Here is an 18,817-nt window from a genome sequence, read left to right on the forward strand (position 1 = left end):
ATAAGCAGGCCTGTGATGACAGTCTTTGTTATCACCATAATTTGTGCCTACCTGGCAAATGTTAAGGATATTTCCCTGGCGTAAGAAATAGGAGCAAGAGTAGGCCATACAACCCCAGGAGCCTGTTGCACATCCTCCATTTTATTTATCCACCATTTTCTTGGCATTTACATGTACCTTATCTTCAGGTTTACATATTGTTCTGGATTTTTTCCTAAGTTTTCAGGGCACTGTGACCCAGAAATTCAGCTGCAGAGCACCAGTTTTTCAGGCGCTAAATGGCCTATTATGCTCCCAATATGGCAGGCAGGAAGCATGTGCACATTTCCGGCTGGAAGCGCGGCACTCGCTGCATGGGATTAACTGGCTGTGCTGGTGTCAGGAGCACACGTCGGGAACATTGAAAGGGGGAAATAATTCATTTAAGTTAGGGTCCCGCATGTCTTGCCGGATCAGTTTACAATTTCCAAATTGCCCGGCGCTTCACTCGCTCCGTGCTGAACTTGCACAGCGCAACGTGATGCTAACCAACAGGAAGGCCCCCATACTTACCTGGACGTGGAGCCTGCAGCTTTCCTGCTCCTCCCCATCCCGCATTAAAGGAATGTAGGCCGCTCCCCCTCCCCCTAAGCCTCTGTTTTTAGTCCAAAAGCAGGTTTGAGGTTACAGTGAAGGTTGGCAATCTAGATGACATTGCCGAGGGAATAACGTGTTATTCAAGAGAAGGTAAAGATCACATTATGTAGGTAAGATAAGAACTGTTATTTTTCCATTAAGACTGGTCTTTTTCCAGTGATAACATACAATAACGTATGGGATTATTTATCACTAAAATAAACTCAGTGTATAAAAGAGGGAGTTGATCTCCACAACACACCAGTTACAAGATGGCAAAGCTCCTGGTTGCAACAGGTAAACATGTTTTACCATTTCATTACTTTCGATGTTGTAAGATTTTTCAGAAAATTTAGCTCTAAGATACCAATGGGGAATAGAACAAAGTGAAGACTCTTTTCTCAAATTCAAGGCTGTCTTTGTGATGGAGATAATATAGGTTTGGAAGCTGAACTTGGAATTGAATAGGCACGTTGTTTGCAAGCAGTCTGGTTCAGCCTGAGACAGTAGCCAGGAAAGATTTGGTGGCAAAATTGGGAATGGGAGCCGTAGATGACAAATTCGGAAAAAATTGTGGCTCATCCAAGATTGGTTGTTGGATAAGTTATCTGACTACAGGGGCACTGGAAGGGTCAAGAAAGTTGGTGGTAAGGTAGAGCCTATGTCATCAACATACATGTGGATGCTGACCCCATGTCTGCGGATGATGTCATTAAAGGGCAGCATATAGATGAGGTAAAGGATTGTGCCAAGGATAGATTCTTTGGAGTTCCTTAACACACATATAATAGCATCCTTGTGTATCCTTGAATCTTTAAGCATATTTTGATCATAATTCTAAAACTTACTTTATATCCTTTATTGCAGTGGTGGTCTTGTTGGCGTGCCTGGAACTGGGTAAGTCTTTGTGTATTTCAAGCGTTCCTTTATTTTAATGTAATGTGTGGAAGCACTGTCCTGATTTCCATTTCTCCCCACTCACAGGCTCTGCCTACAGACTGGTTTGTTACTTTACAAACTGGGCTCAGTACAGGCCAGGAGCGGGGAAGTACAAGCCGGAGAATGTGGACCCTTGCTTGTGCACACATCTGATCTACGCTTTTGCTGGGATGAAGGACAATCAAATCGCCACCTATGAATGGAACGATGTTACTCTCTACCACTCATTCAATTCCCTTAAAAACAAGTATAATTATACTATAAATATTGACAATGTACCTGAAATAATAAGCTTTGTTTGATGTCTGTGTTATATTTTGTTTTATATTCCAAAATTGTGCCCATTTATATATAACTGTAACTTGTCTGACCCAGCCAGAGAGGTGATATATGTGTAGAATTGGGTTACGATTTGCGTCTCACAGGTGGAGATTGAGTCAATGCCCAATGGTTCTGACAATGCCCAATGTGGAATGAAGCATATCATGATATCACCACGTAAACAAAAACACCTATTCATTCAACAACGCAATGCGCAACCCTTAGGCCGGTCTATCAAAGTAACAAGTTGTTTTAATGGGTGTGCAGCTAGATTATACTTGTCACATGCACTGAACTTTGCACTTGCTTCTGAATCTCAGAGTACACTGGAGCACATGCATACATGTGTGCCGTGCAAAGTGCAGTGCGTACACACCTGCATATGTACACTGACACTGGGTATCAGAGATAGCTGGAACAATCAGTCTACTCACCAACACCGGGTGAGTGAGATGACATTATTTAATGCATTTTAATTGTTCCAGACAGCTACAAAGGCACAGATCAACTCATAGTTTCACAAAAAACCCCACCATGCCCCAGTTTTGTATCCCCAATTGTTAGTGATCTGTCCCCCTGTTTTAAAACTCCTCTCTTGTCATTTTCCCTACTCTGCTTTAGAGGACAGCTAGAAAACTTGCTCCCAGAGCAAGACAGGTGATGTTCATTGGAAACTGCATAAATGTGGTGCAGAGAGATTTGTCAGTAAATGTGTGTTCTGCATTCAGGTACTTCCATTCAACCAAATTCAGCAGCACAAGGAGAAAGCTGATAAAGATGAGAACAGTAACGATTTTCAGCAATTACTGAAGTGTTATTAAATGCATTTGCTTATGTTCTAATTTTACAACAGAAATGGAAACCTTAAGACACTTCTGTCCATCGGAGGCTGGAACTTTGGAACTCAGAAGTAAGATGGAAATATTTTATTTTGGTATTGAGTGAAAAGTGATTCTTTTCCAATTGCTTGTGATGCAAAATGAACTGGGGACAGACAGATATTGTGGACAATGATAACCATGCAGTTTTAGATCAATATATCGGAGATTAGCTTATAGTATTTCTTGAATGAGAGATTAAGCTGAGCTGTCTGTAAAATGTAAATCAAACAATATTTAGGGGCTGATATTTGTCTGAAAGGAAAGATTGCAACATTTTCAGAAAGAATCATTTCAAGTTAATACACTTGGTGAAGATTGATTGAACTGATTACTGAGAGCAGCAACAATACAACACTTAGCAATTATATTTTTGTAAATTCCTGGTATTTCTTGAAATGATAAAAGTTATGAAGCTCTTTAAGGTACAGGCTGAAATGACGAAATCAAAAATGCATTGTTCTGAAATAAAAACAGAGCATGCTGGAAACACTCAGCTGGTCGGGCAGCTTCTGTGGAGCGAGAAACAGGGTTAAGGTTTCAGGCCAATGACACTTCCTCAGCACTGGAAAAAGTTAGAGATGTAACAGGTTTTAAGCAAGTACAGAGGCAGCGAAAGGTGATGGGAGGAGTGATTAAATGGCAAAAGGCATGACGGTGTTCTGATTTTTCTTTAACATTCTACTCTCCTCCAGATTCAGCGCTATGGTTTCCTCATCAGCAACTCGCCAAACATTCATAAAGTCTGTGATTAGCTTCCTGCGCGGTTATGGGTTTGATGGTTTGGACATAGACTGGGAATACCCCGGGTCAAGAGGAAGCCCCCCACAAGACAAGCATCTCTACACTCTGTTGACACAGGTGGGATTTAAAATACGATTTCATCAATTCCATGTAAATGGAATATTCAAAGTAGACATATATGTATTTACTTCGCAAAACACTTTAATCGCAGCTTCATTAACCACTGTGATAAGAAAAAAATGTTTGTTGTGACTCTGTGCAATAACTGCTATCCATCTAGGCTCCGTTGAAACCTGGTTCTACCTCTGGCTATACCCTTGTATTCGATACATTATTATGCAACACTTGGGCATGGATACATTTTATAATTCTTTAGTCGGTGATTGAAACCCTCTGTTTTGCATGGACCAGTTGCTAAGAGAACCTTTATTCACTTTCAACTTTTAGGAAATGATGGCAGCCTTCGAGGCTGAGGGGAAAAGTTCCGGGACTCCAAGACTCTTGCTCTCAGTTGCAGTTGCTGGTGGGAAGAGCAACATTGATACCGGCTATGAGGTTCCTCAGGTTGGACAGTAAGTATCCATGCCAGTCCTACAGGACTTTCTGATTTTTTGTGCTTCCTTGGTAGTTCAGCAAATTTAACTAGTTAGTATCTGGGCCATACAGCCCTGGAAAGTCCCGGGTTCCATCTCCAGTCTGTACTGAGTGGAACTGTCTTTCGAATGACACATTAAACCAAGACCCCATCTGCTCTTTCAGCTCGACATAAAAGATCCCATGGCACTATTTTAAAGAAGAGCAGAGGAGTTATCCCCGATGTCCTGGCCATTATTTATCCCTCAACCAACATCACTAAAAAACAAATTATCTGGTCATTATCACATTGCTGTTTGTGGGAGCTTACAGTGTTCAAATTGGCTGCCGCGTTTCCTACATTACAATAGTGACTACACTTCAAAAGTACTTCATTGGCTATAAAGCGCTTTGGGATGTCCGGTGATTGTGAAAGACACTATATAAACACTCGTCTTTCTCAATTTTTCTTTGAGTTGGCTGAACCCAGCTGAGGCAATGTTAGAGATGCTAAAGATGTTCTTGGTATTGCTGTTCTGATTCCTGATTGCAAGCAGGGAATGTGAAGAAGAGAGGGGCAGAGTGCAGGGCGGGTGAAGGAGAGAAGGTCAGTATTTGCCAATTTGACAACCATTCATAAAATCTGAACTTAGCTTCTTGCACGTTATGGGTTTGATGGTTTGGACATAGACTGGGAATATCCCATCAGTGCTGTATTCACAACGTGAGTCATGCTGAGAAAGAAAATGATTCTTTCTTTCCATGAGTAATAAAATATGAATGGCAAATGTAGTCAATGTTACAGTTCATGGAAATGCAGCACCAACTTGTTCACACCAAGGACCCAGAAAAAGCAATGAGATAATAACCAGATATTTTGTGTTTTTTTGGTGGTGATGATTCAGGGATAAATATTGTTCAGGATACAAGGACAACTCCTTGCTCATCTTTAAATAGTGTTATGGGATATTTTACATCCATCTGAGAAGGAACATTCTGGCATAATATCCCATCTGAATGACAACATCTCGAACAGTGGAACACTCCCTCAGTTTTGACATCCTGACACATGAATAATGGGTTTTGATAATAAGGAAATAATTTATAGTTAAAATGCACCATAACAATGAATAGAAAGGTATGTCTAAATGATATAGGAATTGTCCACACATTAAGACTCCCTCTTCAATCATCTTTCAGTCTATAGTTCTTGGTATTGTGTTCTCATTTAGATCCCATGAAGGTAAAGACCCTGCTCTGATCTGTTGGACATAAATGTCACATGGCACACATCAAGCTGTACAGTCCTCTGGTCAGACCAAGCCCCACCTGAGGACTTGAACATATAATTTCAGCTGTCCCACCAGTGCAGTACCAAGGGAGCACGGCACTACCATTCTTTGGATGAGATGTTAAACTGAGGTCCTGTCTACCTTCTCAGATGGATGGAAATGGTCCCATGGCGCTATTAGAAGAACTGTTCTCCCAGTGCCCTGGCCATCATTTTATCCTTCAGACAACAGCATTAATGTAGTTTCAGACACTTCAAAAGTAATTCATCAGCTGCAAAGTACCTTGGGATGTCCCGAGGTCATGAATGGTCCTGTTTAAATGCAGCATCTTTCTTTGCTTTGCTCTATAGCTTCAATTGTCAGAACTTCTTTGTGTAATGATTCAGATCATTGTCATTAAATTTAGCAACCAGGAAAATAAGAAATAGGAGCAGGAGCAGGCCATTTGGCCCCTTGAGCGAGAACATCAATGTAACGTATGCACCTGTGAGTATGCTCACAGGTTGGTAGAGCTATTGAGTTGGGAGTGGCTTAGCTATTCACAAGATGTTCACAAGATTCAATAAAACCCCAGCCAGTTGGGTTCAGGGGATTCATGATGAGGCAGGTGGTTGTGAGCCTGGTGGTTGAACTGGTAATGTGTAGTGTGATTGTTTAACAAAGTATCAGTGTAACTTGGATCTTTTCTCATACAGAGTCGTGGACTTTTTCAATGTGATGACGTACGATTTTTTTGGTCCCTGGAGCCATGTCACTGGAGAAAATAGCCCTCTTTATCCTCTCCCAAATAACCAAGACACTACAAACCTGTACTTCAATGTGGTAAGTACTCATGAAAATAGAAGCCCATCATGCTAATTATTTCCATTTATAAATAGATAACTATCTTTTACCAGAGGTTTTGCAGAGTCCTTCTTGCGTGAACATGAATGTTAATGCTTTCTCTGCAGAACTATGCAATGAAATACTGGAAAGATAAAGGAGCTCCTGCAGAGAAACTGAATGTTGGATTCCCTACATATGGCCATGCCTTGAGACTGGCCTCCTCCAACACTGGGCTTGGAGCCCCAACAGCAGGTCCTGGACCAGCTGGGAAGTACACCAGACAGGCTGGATTTTTGGCCTATTATGAGGTATTGATACTGATGCAGTTTCTTTATGTTTTAATATCTTATATTTTTAAATACAAAATAACCAAGTACCACATTCTACCCCCAAATACCTCAAGCTTTACTGCAACATCTGCATTATTGCAATCATACGAATTTCCTGAGGTAGATTAATTAACATATTATAATGTATCAGAAAAGCCTGTGCTACCTTTGTGATGTTCAGGTGATGGAAGTCTCAAATTTGTGTCATGATACTCTGATGAACAGAGATATAATGCCACACCTTTCATCATTGGATGGCACTTGACTATCTTCCTCTGGCCATTGTTGTCAGTCCTGGAAATTATATAAAGAGGTAAGATATAATCTTTTATATCCCCCTCCCTCACCCCCCCTCCCCCCCTTAAAGGAACATCCAGGGTTTCATGTACAAAGATTACAGTCAATCCTTACCAGCTTGTATCCCGATCTCTTGTACTATTTACCCACTGACAGAATGGGTAAAGAAGTTGGTGTTGATGTCATCTCTTCAGCCAGTCTCTTTATCTCCCCTGTGAGTAAAGTCCAGGTGCCTCTTTGGCTCCTTCACAGCCTCAGATTGGGAAGTTGCAGTGTGAGGAATCATTCATAACCTTTTAAGAAAAAGTAGTGCTACTTAATGAACATCTGAGGATGTATTGGTCAGCATTTGCTCAGACCATATTCAGAATATGAATTAAAATAGTTTTCAGCAGCAACAGAAAAGAACAGTGCCTCCTGTTTCAAGATTATATTTGAGAGAAAATGATAGCTGAATAAAACAAACAATGAAAAATGACGTGAGTAAGGTCGTTAACATCACGTAGAGCACTGCGAACCACTGATGATTTGTCCCACGATGTTTGTAGCCTAATGTCTCACTCTTCTGTCAGATCTGCACATTTTTGAATGGTGCCACCATGAAATGGGATGCTGCTCAGATGGTTCCGTATGCCTATAAAGGAAATGAATGGGTTGGATATGACAATGTGCAAAGCTTTGGAGACAAGGTAACTTCGATAAACTCTGCTGTTCGACACCTTTTATTTGTTGCTTTGATGTAATATTTATTGTAATATACAACTAGCTTGTGCGAGTAAGCATTAGAATCATTTTGTTATATTGATCGATTGAATAACTGGAACACACATTCCCTGTCATTACACCATTAGTTATAGGATGCTTGGAGCATTCTGCGCTCAAAGACTTCTGCACAGTTGTAAAATGTATCTAACATTGGTCTTTCATCCTGGCGATGAGGCCAGGAAAAAACACACCGAAAGCTTCCAGTGAGACAACAGAATGAAAACAGTTCCTTCATGTCCCAAATGCCTGGTGAATTAGCGGTTTGAGTGGCTATTCATTTAAAATGGATGCGACATCTTTTTTGAAGTGTTTGAACCGCTGCTTTTATTTCTGATTTAGTCCCTTACACACAAATATCGAGAGAAGTTCATATTTCTGTCAACTCACCTCTTTGCGGCTAAAATACACTCAGTGACAGAAACAGAGACAGTTTCTGTAATGACTCACTTCAGAGATACCAATACAGCAATATCAATGATATTTGGAATATCTGCCTTTATAGTCATTACAGAAAATATTACCCTGTCCCCTAGTCCATGACAAAACATGAATGAAGCAATATTCATGCAGAGGTGGCAGTGGACCTGTGGGCATTTTCACAATTTTGGAAGATCCTTTTTGCATTCAGTTCAGGGCCGTTGTAAATCGTAAATATATTTGGGGTAAAACTTGCTTGCAAACAAGATACGCAAAATAAATTTGTGAACAATTGCCTTCCAGGTTGAGTGGCTGAAGAAAAACAACTATGGAGGAGCGATGGTGTGGGATCTTGCTCTGGATGATTTCTCTGGTGCTTTCTGCAACCAGGGGCCTTACCCTCTCATTAACAAACTGCACACCGGGCTTGGAATTTCTGCAGGTAAATGTCAGGATTATTTATACTTGGAGCTGATTACTTGTTGCTTACCAAAAGTCAGCATGGAAAGCCATTAATGGCTAAAATCATTCAGAAATTGTTTGGATTACCTCAGTGTATTTCAAATTCAATACTTTTAGAGTGGCAAAAATCTGACCACTAGAATATTGCTGAGCGTCTATGAGCATAAAGTTCCTCAAACAGGACGAGCAATGCAGCAAAATACTGAAACATGTATATGTGTTAACAGAATAAGACATAAATCCGTGCTGGATGTTGCATCCAGTATGTAATGGCACTAAAAAATAGTGACGATGTGCATTGTAATATTGTGTCATTTAAAAGGACAATGTATTGCGATACAACTTTACCAATTTTTTTTTAAATGAAAGGAAGTTCAGTAACATCTGCCACAAATGTTGTGTATTCAAAACAGAAAATGCTGGCAGTACTCAGCAGGCCAGGCAGCAGCTTTGGAGAGAGAAGCAGAGTTAACGTTTCAGGTCTGTGACTCTGTTTCTCTCTCTCTCTCCACAGATGCTGCCTGGTCTGCCGAGTGTTTCCAGAATTTTCTCTTTAGATTTCAGATTCCAGATTCCAGCATCTGCAGTATTTTGCTATTGGAGAAATGTTGTGTAATTTGACTTAAAATAGAACTATAATTAAATCACACTTCAAATACACTCCAGACACAATGTGCCACATCACAAGATTTTATCAGTGGCCCTTATTGAGCTGAACTTCACAAACATCTTGTTCCTGATAACGCAAGGAACTGAGTTCACCCTGAAGATATTCAATGCAGCAACATCCCTTGAACTTGCAATGCTTAGCTTCAGTTGATATCAATTTTGAAGCAAGCAATGAATTAATTAACTTTATTTCCTTTCAGCTTGTGTTCCATCGAAAACAACACTGCGACCAAATGTTCCTCCTACTCATGTCCCCAGTGGTGGTGGCGGTGGCGGGAGTGGTGGTGGTGGCGGTGGTGGCAGTGGGTTCTGCGCTGGCAGATCTAACGGTATCTACCCTGATCCAAAGGATAAGAACAAATTTTATCAATGTGTCTATGGAGTGACCTACGAGAAGCATTGCGCTGTTGGATTAATCTTTGATACTTCCTGTAACTGTTGCAACTGGGCTTAACGTGAAAGCAGAAGGTAAGCATGATTATTATTCTAAGTAACCGATCAAAGCGGGCACCCTGCGTAAAATAATTATGTTCAGGTGGTGTAAAGTACCAGTGTAGTCTTCATTAGCAGCCCCTAAAGGAATACAGCTGGATTTGAAAGTAGACAGGTAAAAATAAACAAAATGCAGTTGGCTGGGTGTAAAATTTCAACACATCCTGACAATGTAGCAGCACATTGAGTGCTGGCCACTGAGTTGTAGGTTCATTTATAGTTTCAGTTGGGTTGAAATGGGTGGAATAATGGGTGGTATGCCCCTGCAGTTCACAGTCACTGCAGCGCTGTGGTGTCATTGACTTCTGCAGTGACATTAGGGCACATTGACAAGACAGGGTTACTGAGTTATATTTGTGCCCAAGCTGTTTTTACACATGTTCCAGAAATTGGTTGCAAAGTGGAATTGGGCGGAGGTCTGTGAGTGAGTTTCTGGTCAGTCCAGTTGTGTGATGAACTTGTATTGTTGAGGGAAAAGAAAGGAGAGTGTAATGTATGCACCTGTGAGTCAGCTCACATGATGTAAACAAGCCTCACTAACCTCAGTCAGTCGATTCTAGGTCATCCATGATGAGGTATGCAGTTGTGAGCCGAGTGGATGAACTGGTAATGTGTAGAGTATTTGTTAAACCTTTGTTAATAAACCAACTAGTTCTTAATAGCAATCTGTTGTTATGAATTCTTAAGCAAAGAAGCCATGAAATAATTTCTAATTTAACATTAAGAAATAGACATAATATATAAGTTGTTTGTATGCATCTGATGTCACATTAAAATATTATTGTTCAATAAGAGAACACAAAGATGCTCTTTATTTTTCCAGCCTGCAATCAATCTTTGTTGAATACCGATGAGGCTGTAACTGGCCTTCAGTTTAATTACGGAAATGACACCACTTTGCGGATAAAGACCATTAAACTACAACATCTAATTTGTCTCAACTGAAGATAGCAATTGCAGTTAAAGCAGCAAAATAAAATAATTGATTCCTGAAGATAACAGTTTACTTGTGTTTTGTTTATAAATTAAATGCAACAATTTTTGGTGAAAAGAATTTTGCTGCATGAATCCACTTCTGATGTAACTGTTAACTGCAGAAGCAGCATTTCAAACCTTCACACAAACTCAAATCACAGCAATCTGATGTCTATAGGGATTCCTGCACTTCACAGGGAAAATATTGTTGGGTTCGCCTCAGGAAGGAAAACTGGACTTAACTGAGTTTTCGTATTCTGCTTTCTACCAACTTTAATCCTGTTTCCACTATAAATTGATACCAATCATTTACATAGTGGATTGACTAAGTGTTTGGGAGACAGATACTGGCGATGGAGGGTTGTGGGGCAGGGTGGGGGTTGGGGAGAGGATTTTAATTGCCAGCAGCTTTCTGATTCACATCTGCCTGTGGCAAAATGCGGCTACATTATGTTGCTGCTGCTTTCTCTTGTCTGTGCAGGATATAGGTGCAAGCTACAGAGTATTGTGCCAATGTATTTATCCACCCCTCCACCTGAAGGTTTGTGTGTGGTGCAAGTAACTATGAGACAAAGGGAATTAACAATCCAAAACAAAATAGCAGAAAATCTTCATTCCAAGATTGCATCTCATTTTATTTTGTTTTTGTGCTCAAGGAAAGAGAAGTGTTACAGAGAGAGCAAAGGAATACAGGGGAAACAAGACAGCTTGAACAAATCAAGCAGGATCATTGTTTACTGTGTCCAGAGACTGATTAGAAAATCACACAAATATTATGCTCAGGTTCTTAGTTGACACCATTGCACCTGTTTCCAGTCCCATCCACCCCTTCCTTCGACGACTCTCTGTTCCACCTGTGACAGAGTCTGTGGCTCTTGTATTGGACTGTTCAGCTACCAAAGAACTCACTTCAGGAGTGGAAGCAAGTCTTCCTCGATTCTGAGGGACTGCCAATGATGATGATGATGATGATGTTTCTATTGACAAATACTCAAATTATTCAATGGTCTCTGATTCTCTGCTACTTTTTTTTAGTCATGAAACAACTTTTCTCTTAGACAAGTAATTTATCAAACAATCAGTTTAATAAAATGAAAATATAGCTGTGCTTACTGACAGCGCAATCTTACACAGCCACATTGAATTCCGATAAATACAATGACGGCCTAGCAGATTATCAAGTTCATTTTCATTTTACGTGCTTTTAATTTTCATTTATAGTTTGAGGCAATGTGTTGCAATCAAATCTATTTATTACTGTTACATTAATTAAGTAATAAATCTGATGGTAGGATTATCCCCAATACACTGGTAATATTTACTACGAACATTTGGACCAACATATAATCTGTCAGGCTTGCTTTGGCACCCTGCCTCCAAATTGCCTCCAGAAATAGTAGTTGTAGTAATGGTGGTTGGAGTGGTGGTAGTGGGAATAGTGGTTATAGGTGGTGATGCTGTACTGTTAGAAATTTAAGACTATCTCTGGTCACTTTAATAATCAGGATCGACTGTAAAACCAATCTGGTGGATATATTGTGCTTAATCAGAGGTTAAGACGGAATATAACACATTAGTTTTATAGCAAAAACATACAACCGTAACAGGTAGTTGATACCGATTCTGACCGGACAAATGGCTGGCGCATGTGAGCAGTTCCCTGGCTTGCAGTCTCTTTCTCTCATCTCGAGCTTCCTTCGGTGAAGCATGGGATCAGTCTCGAAAAGTGTTCGACCAGCTAAACTTCTGTTTCGCTCTTCCCTCATACCACCTTTGAGATCAATCTTGAGGAGGCTACTTTTATTCCATTTTTAGGGGTGGGCCTGACCCTGGATATTGACAAGACCTTTTGACCTTTAGAGGTTTCTCTAAAAACTTACTATCCAATAAGACTTCTAGTTCTTTGCCTCGATTCTTGTTTCAAGAACCCGCCTAAAAGATGTCTTATTTTGGCCACGTGTCACTCTGCACTAACACAGGGTTTCTTCCTGTGGAAATCACTCTCATCTCTCTCTTCCTGATCCTCTCCTTTGATCCCATGAAGCCAAATCATAAAACTGCTCGTTATCTCTTTTACGACGTAGCTACATTTTTATGTTAACACTCTCAACTTCCATCCATTATTTTCGCCAGCAGTTTTGTTAAGGCAACTTCAAACTCTACCCTTCGTATTATACATAAAATACATAAACAAGGTTCAAGTCTTACCTTAAAAGCAACAGATAATCACATAGCAACAGGGATGGTACATAGTACAAAGAACTATACCCTCCATTTCTAAGCATGTCTCTGATTCGAATAGACAGTCCGTCTGCAGTTTAAAACAATGAATTAAACACAGCATTCGTATCAGTTTTATACATTCGTAACAGTTTTATACATTTTTAGGCATCCCTGATTTCTAACAGTACCTGATGGTAGCTCACATTCTGTAAAACAAAATGTGAATAGTATTTTAATGATTTGGATTTGATTATGTTGATTAAGATTTTCATTCTCTTGTCATACTCGGTTGACCTCGCACATAAATACATTGTGAGAACAGGACAAGTGGGCACAAAGTCCGAGAATGCAAATTCAGGCCTGATATCGCAAATTTATCCTTCACAACAATTTACACTTACATAGCACCTTGAATGGAAAATATGCTGCACAGAGTCAGAAAACGATATTGGGCAGCAGCAGGAGAAACATCGTGGAGGTGACTGAGGCCATGGCCAAAGAGGAAGGATTTGAGGCTCTGTAGGGCGACAGGATGAAGAAGGCTTTAGGAACAGAGCTCCAGAGTGTAGGGCCAAGACAATTGAATGGTCTGTCATTGTAGGTGGAGTGGAGGAAGGGAGAAAACAGAGACAAGAGCAGGACGAGTAGAGGATGCATGTGAGCACGTTGGCCTGAAGGAGGTTGCAGAGGAAGAATGGGTTGAGGCCATGGAGGGATTTGTAAATCAGGTTGAGAACTTTGCTTTTGCATTTGACACAACACCTTCTCCCAACTAACTTACACCATCATTTGTAATTTACAATCTTGACATATTGATAGAGCTTGACATTGCCATTATTTGTGTGATATTTAACTGTTTGCAATAATACTACACAATCTCCCATGACATTGCACACGGGCAGTGAAGACCAAGTGTAGCCTTTCGGCAGGATGGGTTAGCGGGTGGGGATAATTGGACCAGGGACCGCTGATGCAATGCGGTCCTCAATGAAAGTCATGCATTATGTCATTTTCATAAAAATACTTTTGTTTTATATTAATTATAGTAAAACAGAAAAAATTATGACAAATTGGAAGGAGAGAAGTAGAGTTTGTCAGTACAGAAGTGTTTCTCTGCAGTGCAGCTGAGGAATGGAGATGCCGATCAGAGGCGTATCAGCGCCACCACTGATGGGAGTGTGTAATTACAGTCTGAGAAGTTGATAGAGGCAGTTTCCTTTAGAACTGTGGACAGGGGAGTTTAAAATGGAAAAGGTAGGCACGAGCATGAGAACAAGAAGCGAGGCTTTGCATACAGGAAATGCATGCAGACATAAGGTTTGTTAACAGATTATAGATAGGAGCAATAGGATACATGTTAAAAATAATCTCTTTACCAATATCTCTTCACTTTAAATAATCAGGTTTGAGTGCAATCCAATATGGTGGGTAGATTGTGTTTAAGACGAAATATCACACATTAGTTATACAGCAAAACATATGACCGTGACGAGTATCTGACACCAATCTGATCGTACAGATGTTTGACACACTTGACCATCATCATCATAGGCAGTCCCTTGGAATCGAGGAAACACAGAAACATAGAAAATAGATGCAGGAGTAGGCCATTCGGCCCTTCGAGCCTGCATCGCCATTCAATAAGATCATGGCTGATCATTCCTTCAGTACCCCTTTCCTGCTTTCCCTCCATACCCGTTGATCCCCTTAGCCGTAAGGGCCATATCTAACTCCCTCTTGAATATATCCAATGAACTGGCATCAACAACTCTCTGCGACAGGGAATTCCACAGGTTAACAACTTTCTGAGTGAAGAAGTTTCTCCTCATCTCAGTCCTAAATGGCCTACCCCTTATCCTAAGACTATGTCCCCTGGTTCTGGACTTCCCCAACATCGGGAACATTCTTCCCGCATCTAACCTGTCCAGTCCCGTCAGAATCTTATACGTTTCTATGAGATCCCTTCTCATTCTTCTAAACTCCAGTGAATAGAGGCCCAGTTGATCCAGTCTCTCCTCATATGACAGTTCAGCCATCCCTGGAATTAGTCTGGTGAACCTTCGCTGCACTCCCGCAATAGCAAGAATGTCCTTCCTCAGATTAGGAGACCAAAACTGAACACAATATTCCAGGTGAGGCCTCATTAAGGCCCTGTACAACTGCAGTAAGACCTCCCTGCTCCAATACTCAAATCGCTGAGGGGATTTGTAGGATCTTGCGGAGACATCGCTGGTGGTATTACTCCAGCGACTTGAGGTGTCTATTGCACATGGTGCACGTCTCTGAGCCATACAGGAGGGTGGGTATTACCACAGCCCAGTAGACCATGAGCTTGGTGACAGTTTTGAGGGCTTGATCTTCAAACACTCTCTTCCTCAGGCAGCCGAAGGCTGCACTGGCGCACTGGAGGCGGTGTTGGATCTCGTCGTCACTGTCTGCCCTTGTTGCTAGGAGGCTCCCAAGATAAGAGAAGTGGTCTACGTTGTCCAGGGCCGCGCCGTGGATCTTGATGATTGGGGGGTAATGCTATCCGCTGAGGATAGGCTGGTGGAGGACCTTTGACTTACTGATGTTTAGCGTAAGGCCCATGCTTTCATACGCCTCGGTAAATACGTCGACTATGTCCTGGAGTTCACCCTCTGTGTGTGCACAGACGCAGGTGCCGTCCGCATACTGTAGCTCGATGACAGAGGTTGGAGTAGTCTTGGGCCTGGCCTGGAGATGGCGAAGGTTGAACAGCTTCCCACTGGTTCTGTAGTTTAGTACCACTCCAGCGTGGAGCTCGTCAACTGTGAGGTGGAGCATGGCAGCGCGGAAGATTGAGAAGAGGGTTGGAGCGAAGACGCAGCCCTGCTTCACCCCGGTCCAGATGTGGATTGGGTCTGTGATGGATCCGTTGGTAAGGACCATGGCCTGCATGTCGTCATGTGGTAACGTACTTTTAGGGGCATCCGAAACAGAGGAGGACGCTCCATGGACCCTCGCGGTTGACAGTGTCAAAGGCCTTTGTAAGGTCGAAGAAGGCCATGTATAAGGGCTGGCGCTGTACCCTGCATTTTTCCTGCAGCTGTCGTGCTGCAAAGTTCATGTCCGTTGTGCCCCAGAGGGGATGAAATCTGCACTGCAACTCCGGGAGCAGCTCTTCGGCCATGGGGAGAAGATGGTTGAGGAGGACTCTCGCGACAACTTTCCCAGTGGCTGATAGCAGGGCAATTCCTCTGTAGTTGCCGCAGTCCGACTTGTCCCCTTTTTCAAAGATGGTCACAATTACTGCATCTCTAAAATCTCCCGGCATGCACTCCACCCTCCAGACGAGAGAGATGAGGTTGTGTATTCGCCTCAGCAGGGATTCCATCCACTCCCGTAGCTTGTTTGTTAGCTGCCTTTCAACCTCTTCCTTGCAGCCTCTTTCTCTTAATCTAAAGCTTACTTTGCTTTCTCTCTCTCTTCTATCTGTGAGCTCCCTTTTCCCTCTCTTACTTCCGTCTGTAAGGCTAAGCTTCTGGGAGGTCACATTTAACCTATTTTTAGGGGTGGGCCTGAACCGGGATATTGACCAGACCTTTTGACCTATAGAGGTTTCCCTAAAACTTTAATACCCAATGGCGTATTGTGTTCTTTGTCTCGATTCTTGTGTCAAAGCCTGTCATTAATATTTTGGCAACACTTCCTTCTCTGTTTACACTTTCCCAGGCTTCGTTCTTTGAAATTCGTATCTTATGTCTTTCGTCCTTATCCTGCCTTTTGATCTCATGAGGCCCAAGCCAGAAACCTGTTCGCTTCAGAGTGTTACCTCCTTTATGACATAACAAATTGTCCTGTGTTTACGCTAAATTCTACCAAACTTCCTTCCATTATCTTTGCAAGCAGTTCTGTTAATCAAACTTCAAATCCTACCTTAGCATTGTACATAAAATACATAAACAAGGCTCAAGTCTTAACTTAATAAAACAACAGATAATCGCTCAGCAACAGAGAGAATGTATATAGTACAAAGAACCCATGCCATCCACCGGAAACCAAGACATTAGCATTTCTAAGCATCGATCTGGTCCGAAGAGACTTTTTATCTGCAATTTGAACATCAGAGTTTAAACACAGCATTTTTTCACAACACAGCTTTAATCGCATAACCATATGCATTTTTAGGCATCTATAGTTTCTAACATGCAGTTCAGTTTTAGTTGGGTTACATATAATAATTAATCCAAACCATTGAGGAGCATCAATGTGTTGATCAAAGGGCAAGTTCCGTCATTGAATTTACTTCCACTGAAATCATCCAGATCCAAAGCCCACACCATGGCATCGCAAAATTTGTTACCCTTCAGCCATTGAGCCGACAGTTAAAAAGATACTAAAATACAATTGAGAAGTGCTTTTTGTTAAATAAAATTAACATTTTATTGAAAATCTAATGCTTTTCCTGCTAAAATACTGCATGGGTTAAAAACTGATATATAGAAGGTGCTCGAATGACTGGGTGTACTTAAAGCGGATAAGTCACCAGGACTGAATGGGATGCATTCAAGGATGTCATAGCAGCGCATTTGGAAAGAGGTAATATGATAGGTTCAAGTCAGCATGGATTTGTGAAAGGGAAATCATGCTTGACAAATCTTCTGGAATTTTTTGAGGATGTTTCCAGTAGAGTGGACAAGGGAGAACCTGTTGATGTGGTATATTTGGAATTTCAGAAGGCTTTCGACAAGGTCCCACACAAGAGATTAATGTGCAAAGTTAAAGCACATGGGATTGGGGGTAGTGTGCTGACATGGATTGAGAACTGGTTGTCAGACAGGAAGCAAAGAGTAGGAGTAAATGGGGATTTTTCAGAATGGCAGGCAGTGACTAGTGGGGTACCGCAAGGTTCTGTGCTGGGGCCCCAGCTGTTTACACTGTACATTAATGATTTCGACGAGGGGATTAAATGTAGTATCTCCAAATTTGCGGATGACACTAAGTTGGGTGGCAGTGTGAGCTGCAAGGAGGATTCTATAAGGCTGCAGAGTGACTTGGATAGGTTAGGTGAGTGGGCAAATGCATGGCAGATGAAGTATAATGTGGATAAATGTGAGGTTATCCACTTTGGTGGTAAAAACAGAGAGACAGACTATTATCTGATTGGTGACAGATTCGGAAAAGGGGAGGTGCAAAGAGACCTGGGTGTCATGGTACATCAGTCATTGAAGGTTGGCATGCAGGTACAGCAGGCGGTTAAGAAAGCAAATGGCATGTTGGCCTTCATAGCGAGGGGATTTGAGTACAAGGACAGGGAGGTGTTGCTACAATTGTACAGGGCCTTGGTGAGGCCACACCTGGAGTATTGTGTACAGTTTTGGTCTCCTAACCTGAGGAAGGACATTCTTGCTATTGAGGGAGTGCAGCGAAGGTTCACCAGACTGATTCCCGGGATGGCGGGACTGACCTATCAAGAAAGACTGGATCAACTGGGCTTGTATTCACCGGAGTTCAGAAGAATGAGAGGGGACCTCATAGAAACGTTTAAAATTCTGACGGGGTTAGACAGGTTAGATGCAGGAAGAATGTTCCCAATGTTGGGGAAGTCCAGAACCAGGGGACACAGTCTAAGGATAAGGGGGAAGCCATTTAGGACCGAGATGAGGAGGAATTTCTTCACCCAGAGAGTGGTGAACCTGTGGAATTCTCTACCACAGAAAGTTGTTGAGGCCAATTCACTAAATATATTCAAAAAGGAGTTAGATGAAGTCCTTACTACTAGGGGAATCAAGGGGTATGGTGAGAAAGCAGGAATGGGGTACTGAAGTTGCATGTTCAGCCATGAACTCATTGAATGGCGGTGCAGGCTAGAAGGGCCGAATGGCCTACTCCTGCACCTATTTTCTATCCATGTTTCTATGTTATGATGAACCTTTATAAAACACTGGTTCGGCCTTAACTGGAGTATTGTGTCCAATTGTGGGAACTGCAGTTTAGGAACAATGTGAAGGCCTTAGAGGGGGTGCAGAAAAGATTTACA

The 18,817-nt window shown here is 41.7% G+C and overlaps 1 protein-coding gene across 1 annotated transcript in view; it reads left to right on the forward strand.

Moving 5' to 3' along the window:
- LOC139227916 (acidic mammalian chitinase-like) overlaps positions 1–10,522 on the forward strand; it is a 43,530-nt gene extending 33,008 nt beyond the window's left edge. The window contains exons 2-12 of the mRNA XM_070859066.1: positions 1,483–1,512; positions 1,600–1,801; positions 2,729–2,785; positions 3,449–3,614; positions 3,945–4,069; positions 6,058–6,184; positions 6,313–6,495; positions 7,386–7,502; positions 8,299–8,437; positions 9,327–9,594; positions 10,442–10,522. Of these exons, the coding sequence (XP_070715167.1) occupies positions 1,725–1,801; positions 2,729–2,785; positions 3,449–3,614; positions 3,945–4,069; positions 6,058–6,184; positions 6,313–6,495; positions 7,386–7,502; positions 8,299–8,437; positions 9,327–9,580 (1,245 nt within the window). The 5' untranslated portion in view covers positions 1,483–1,512; positions 1,600–1,724 and the 3' untranslated portion in view covers positions 9,581–9,594; positions 10,442–10,522. The remainder of the gene's footprint in view (positions 1–1,482; positions 1,513–1,599; positions 1,802–2,728; positions 2,786–3,448; positions 3,615–3,944; positions 4,070–6,057; positions 6,185–6,312; positions 6,496–7,385; positions 7,503–8,298; positions 8,438–9,326; positions 9,595–10,441) is intronic.
- Positions 10,523–18,817: the final 8,295 nt, after the last annotated feature.

The sequence above is a fragment of the Pristiophorus japonicus genome, chromosome 17 (assembly GCF_044704955.1).
Source record: "Pristiophorus japonicus isolate sPriJap1 chromosome 17, sPriJap1.hap1, whole genome shotgun sequence".
Classification (NCBI taxonomy): Eukaryota; Metazoa; Chordata; class Chondrichthyes; family Pristiophoridae; genus Pristiophorus; species Pristiophorus japonicus.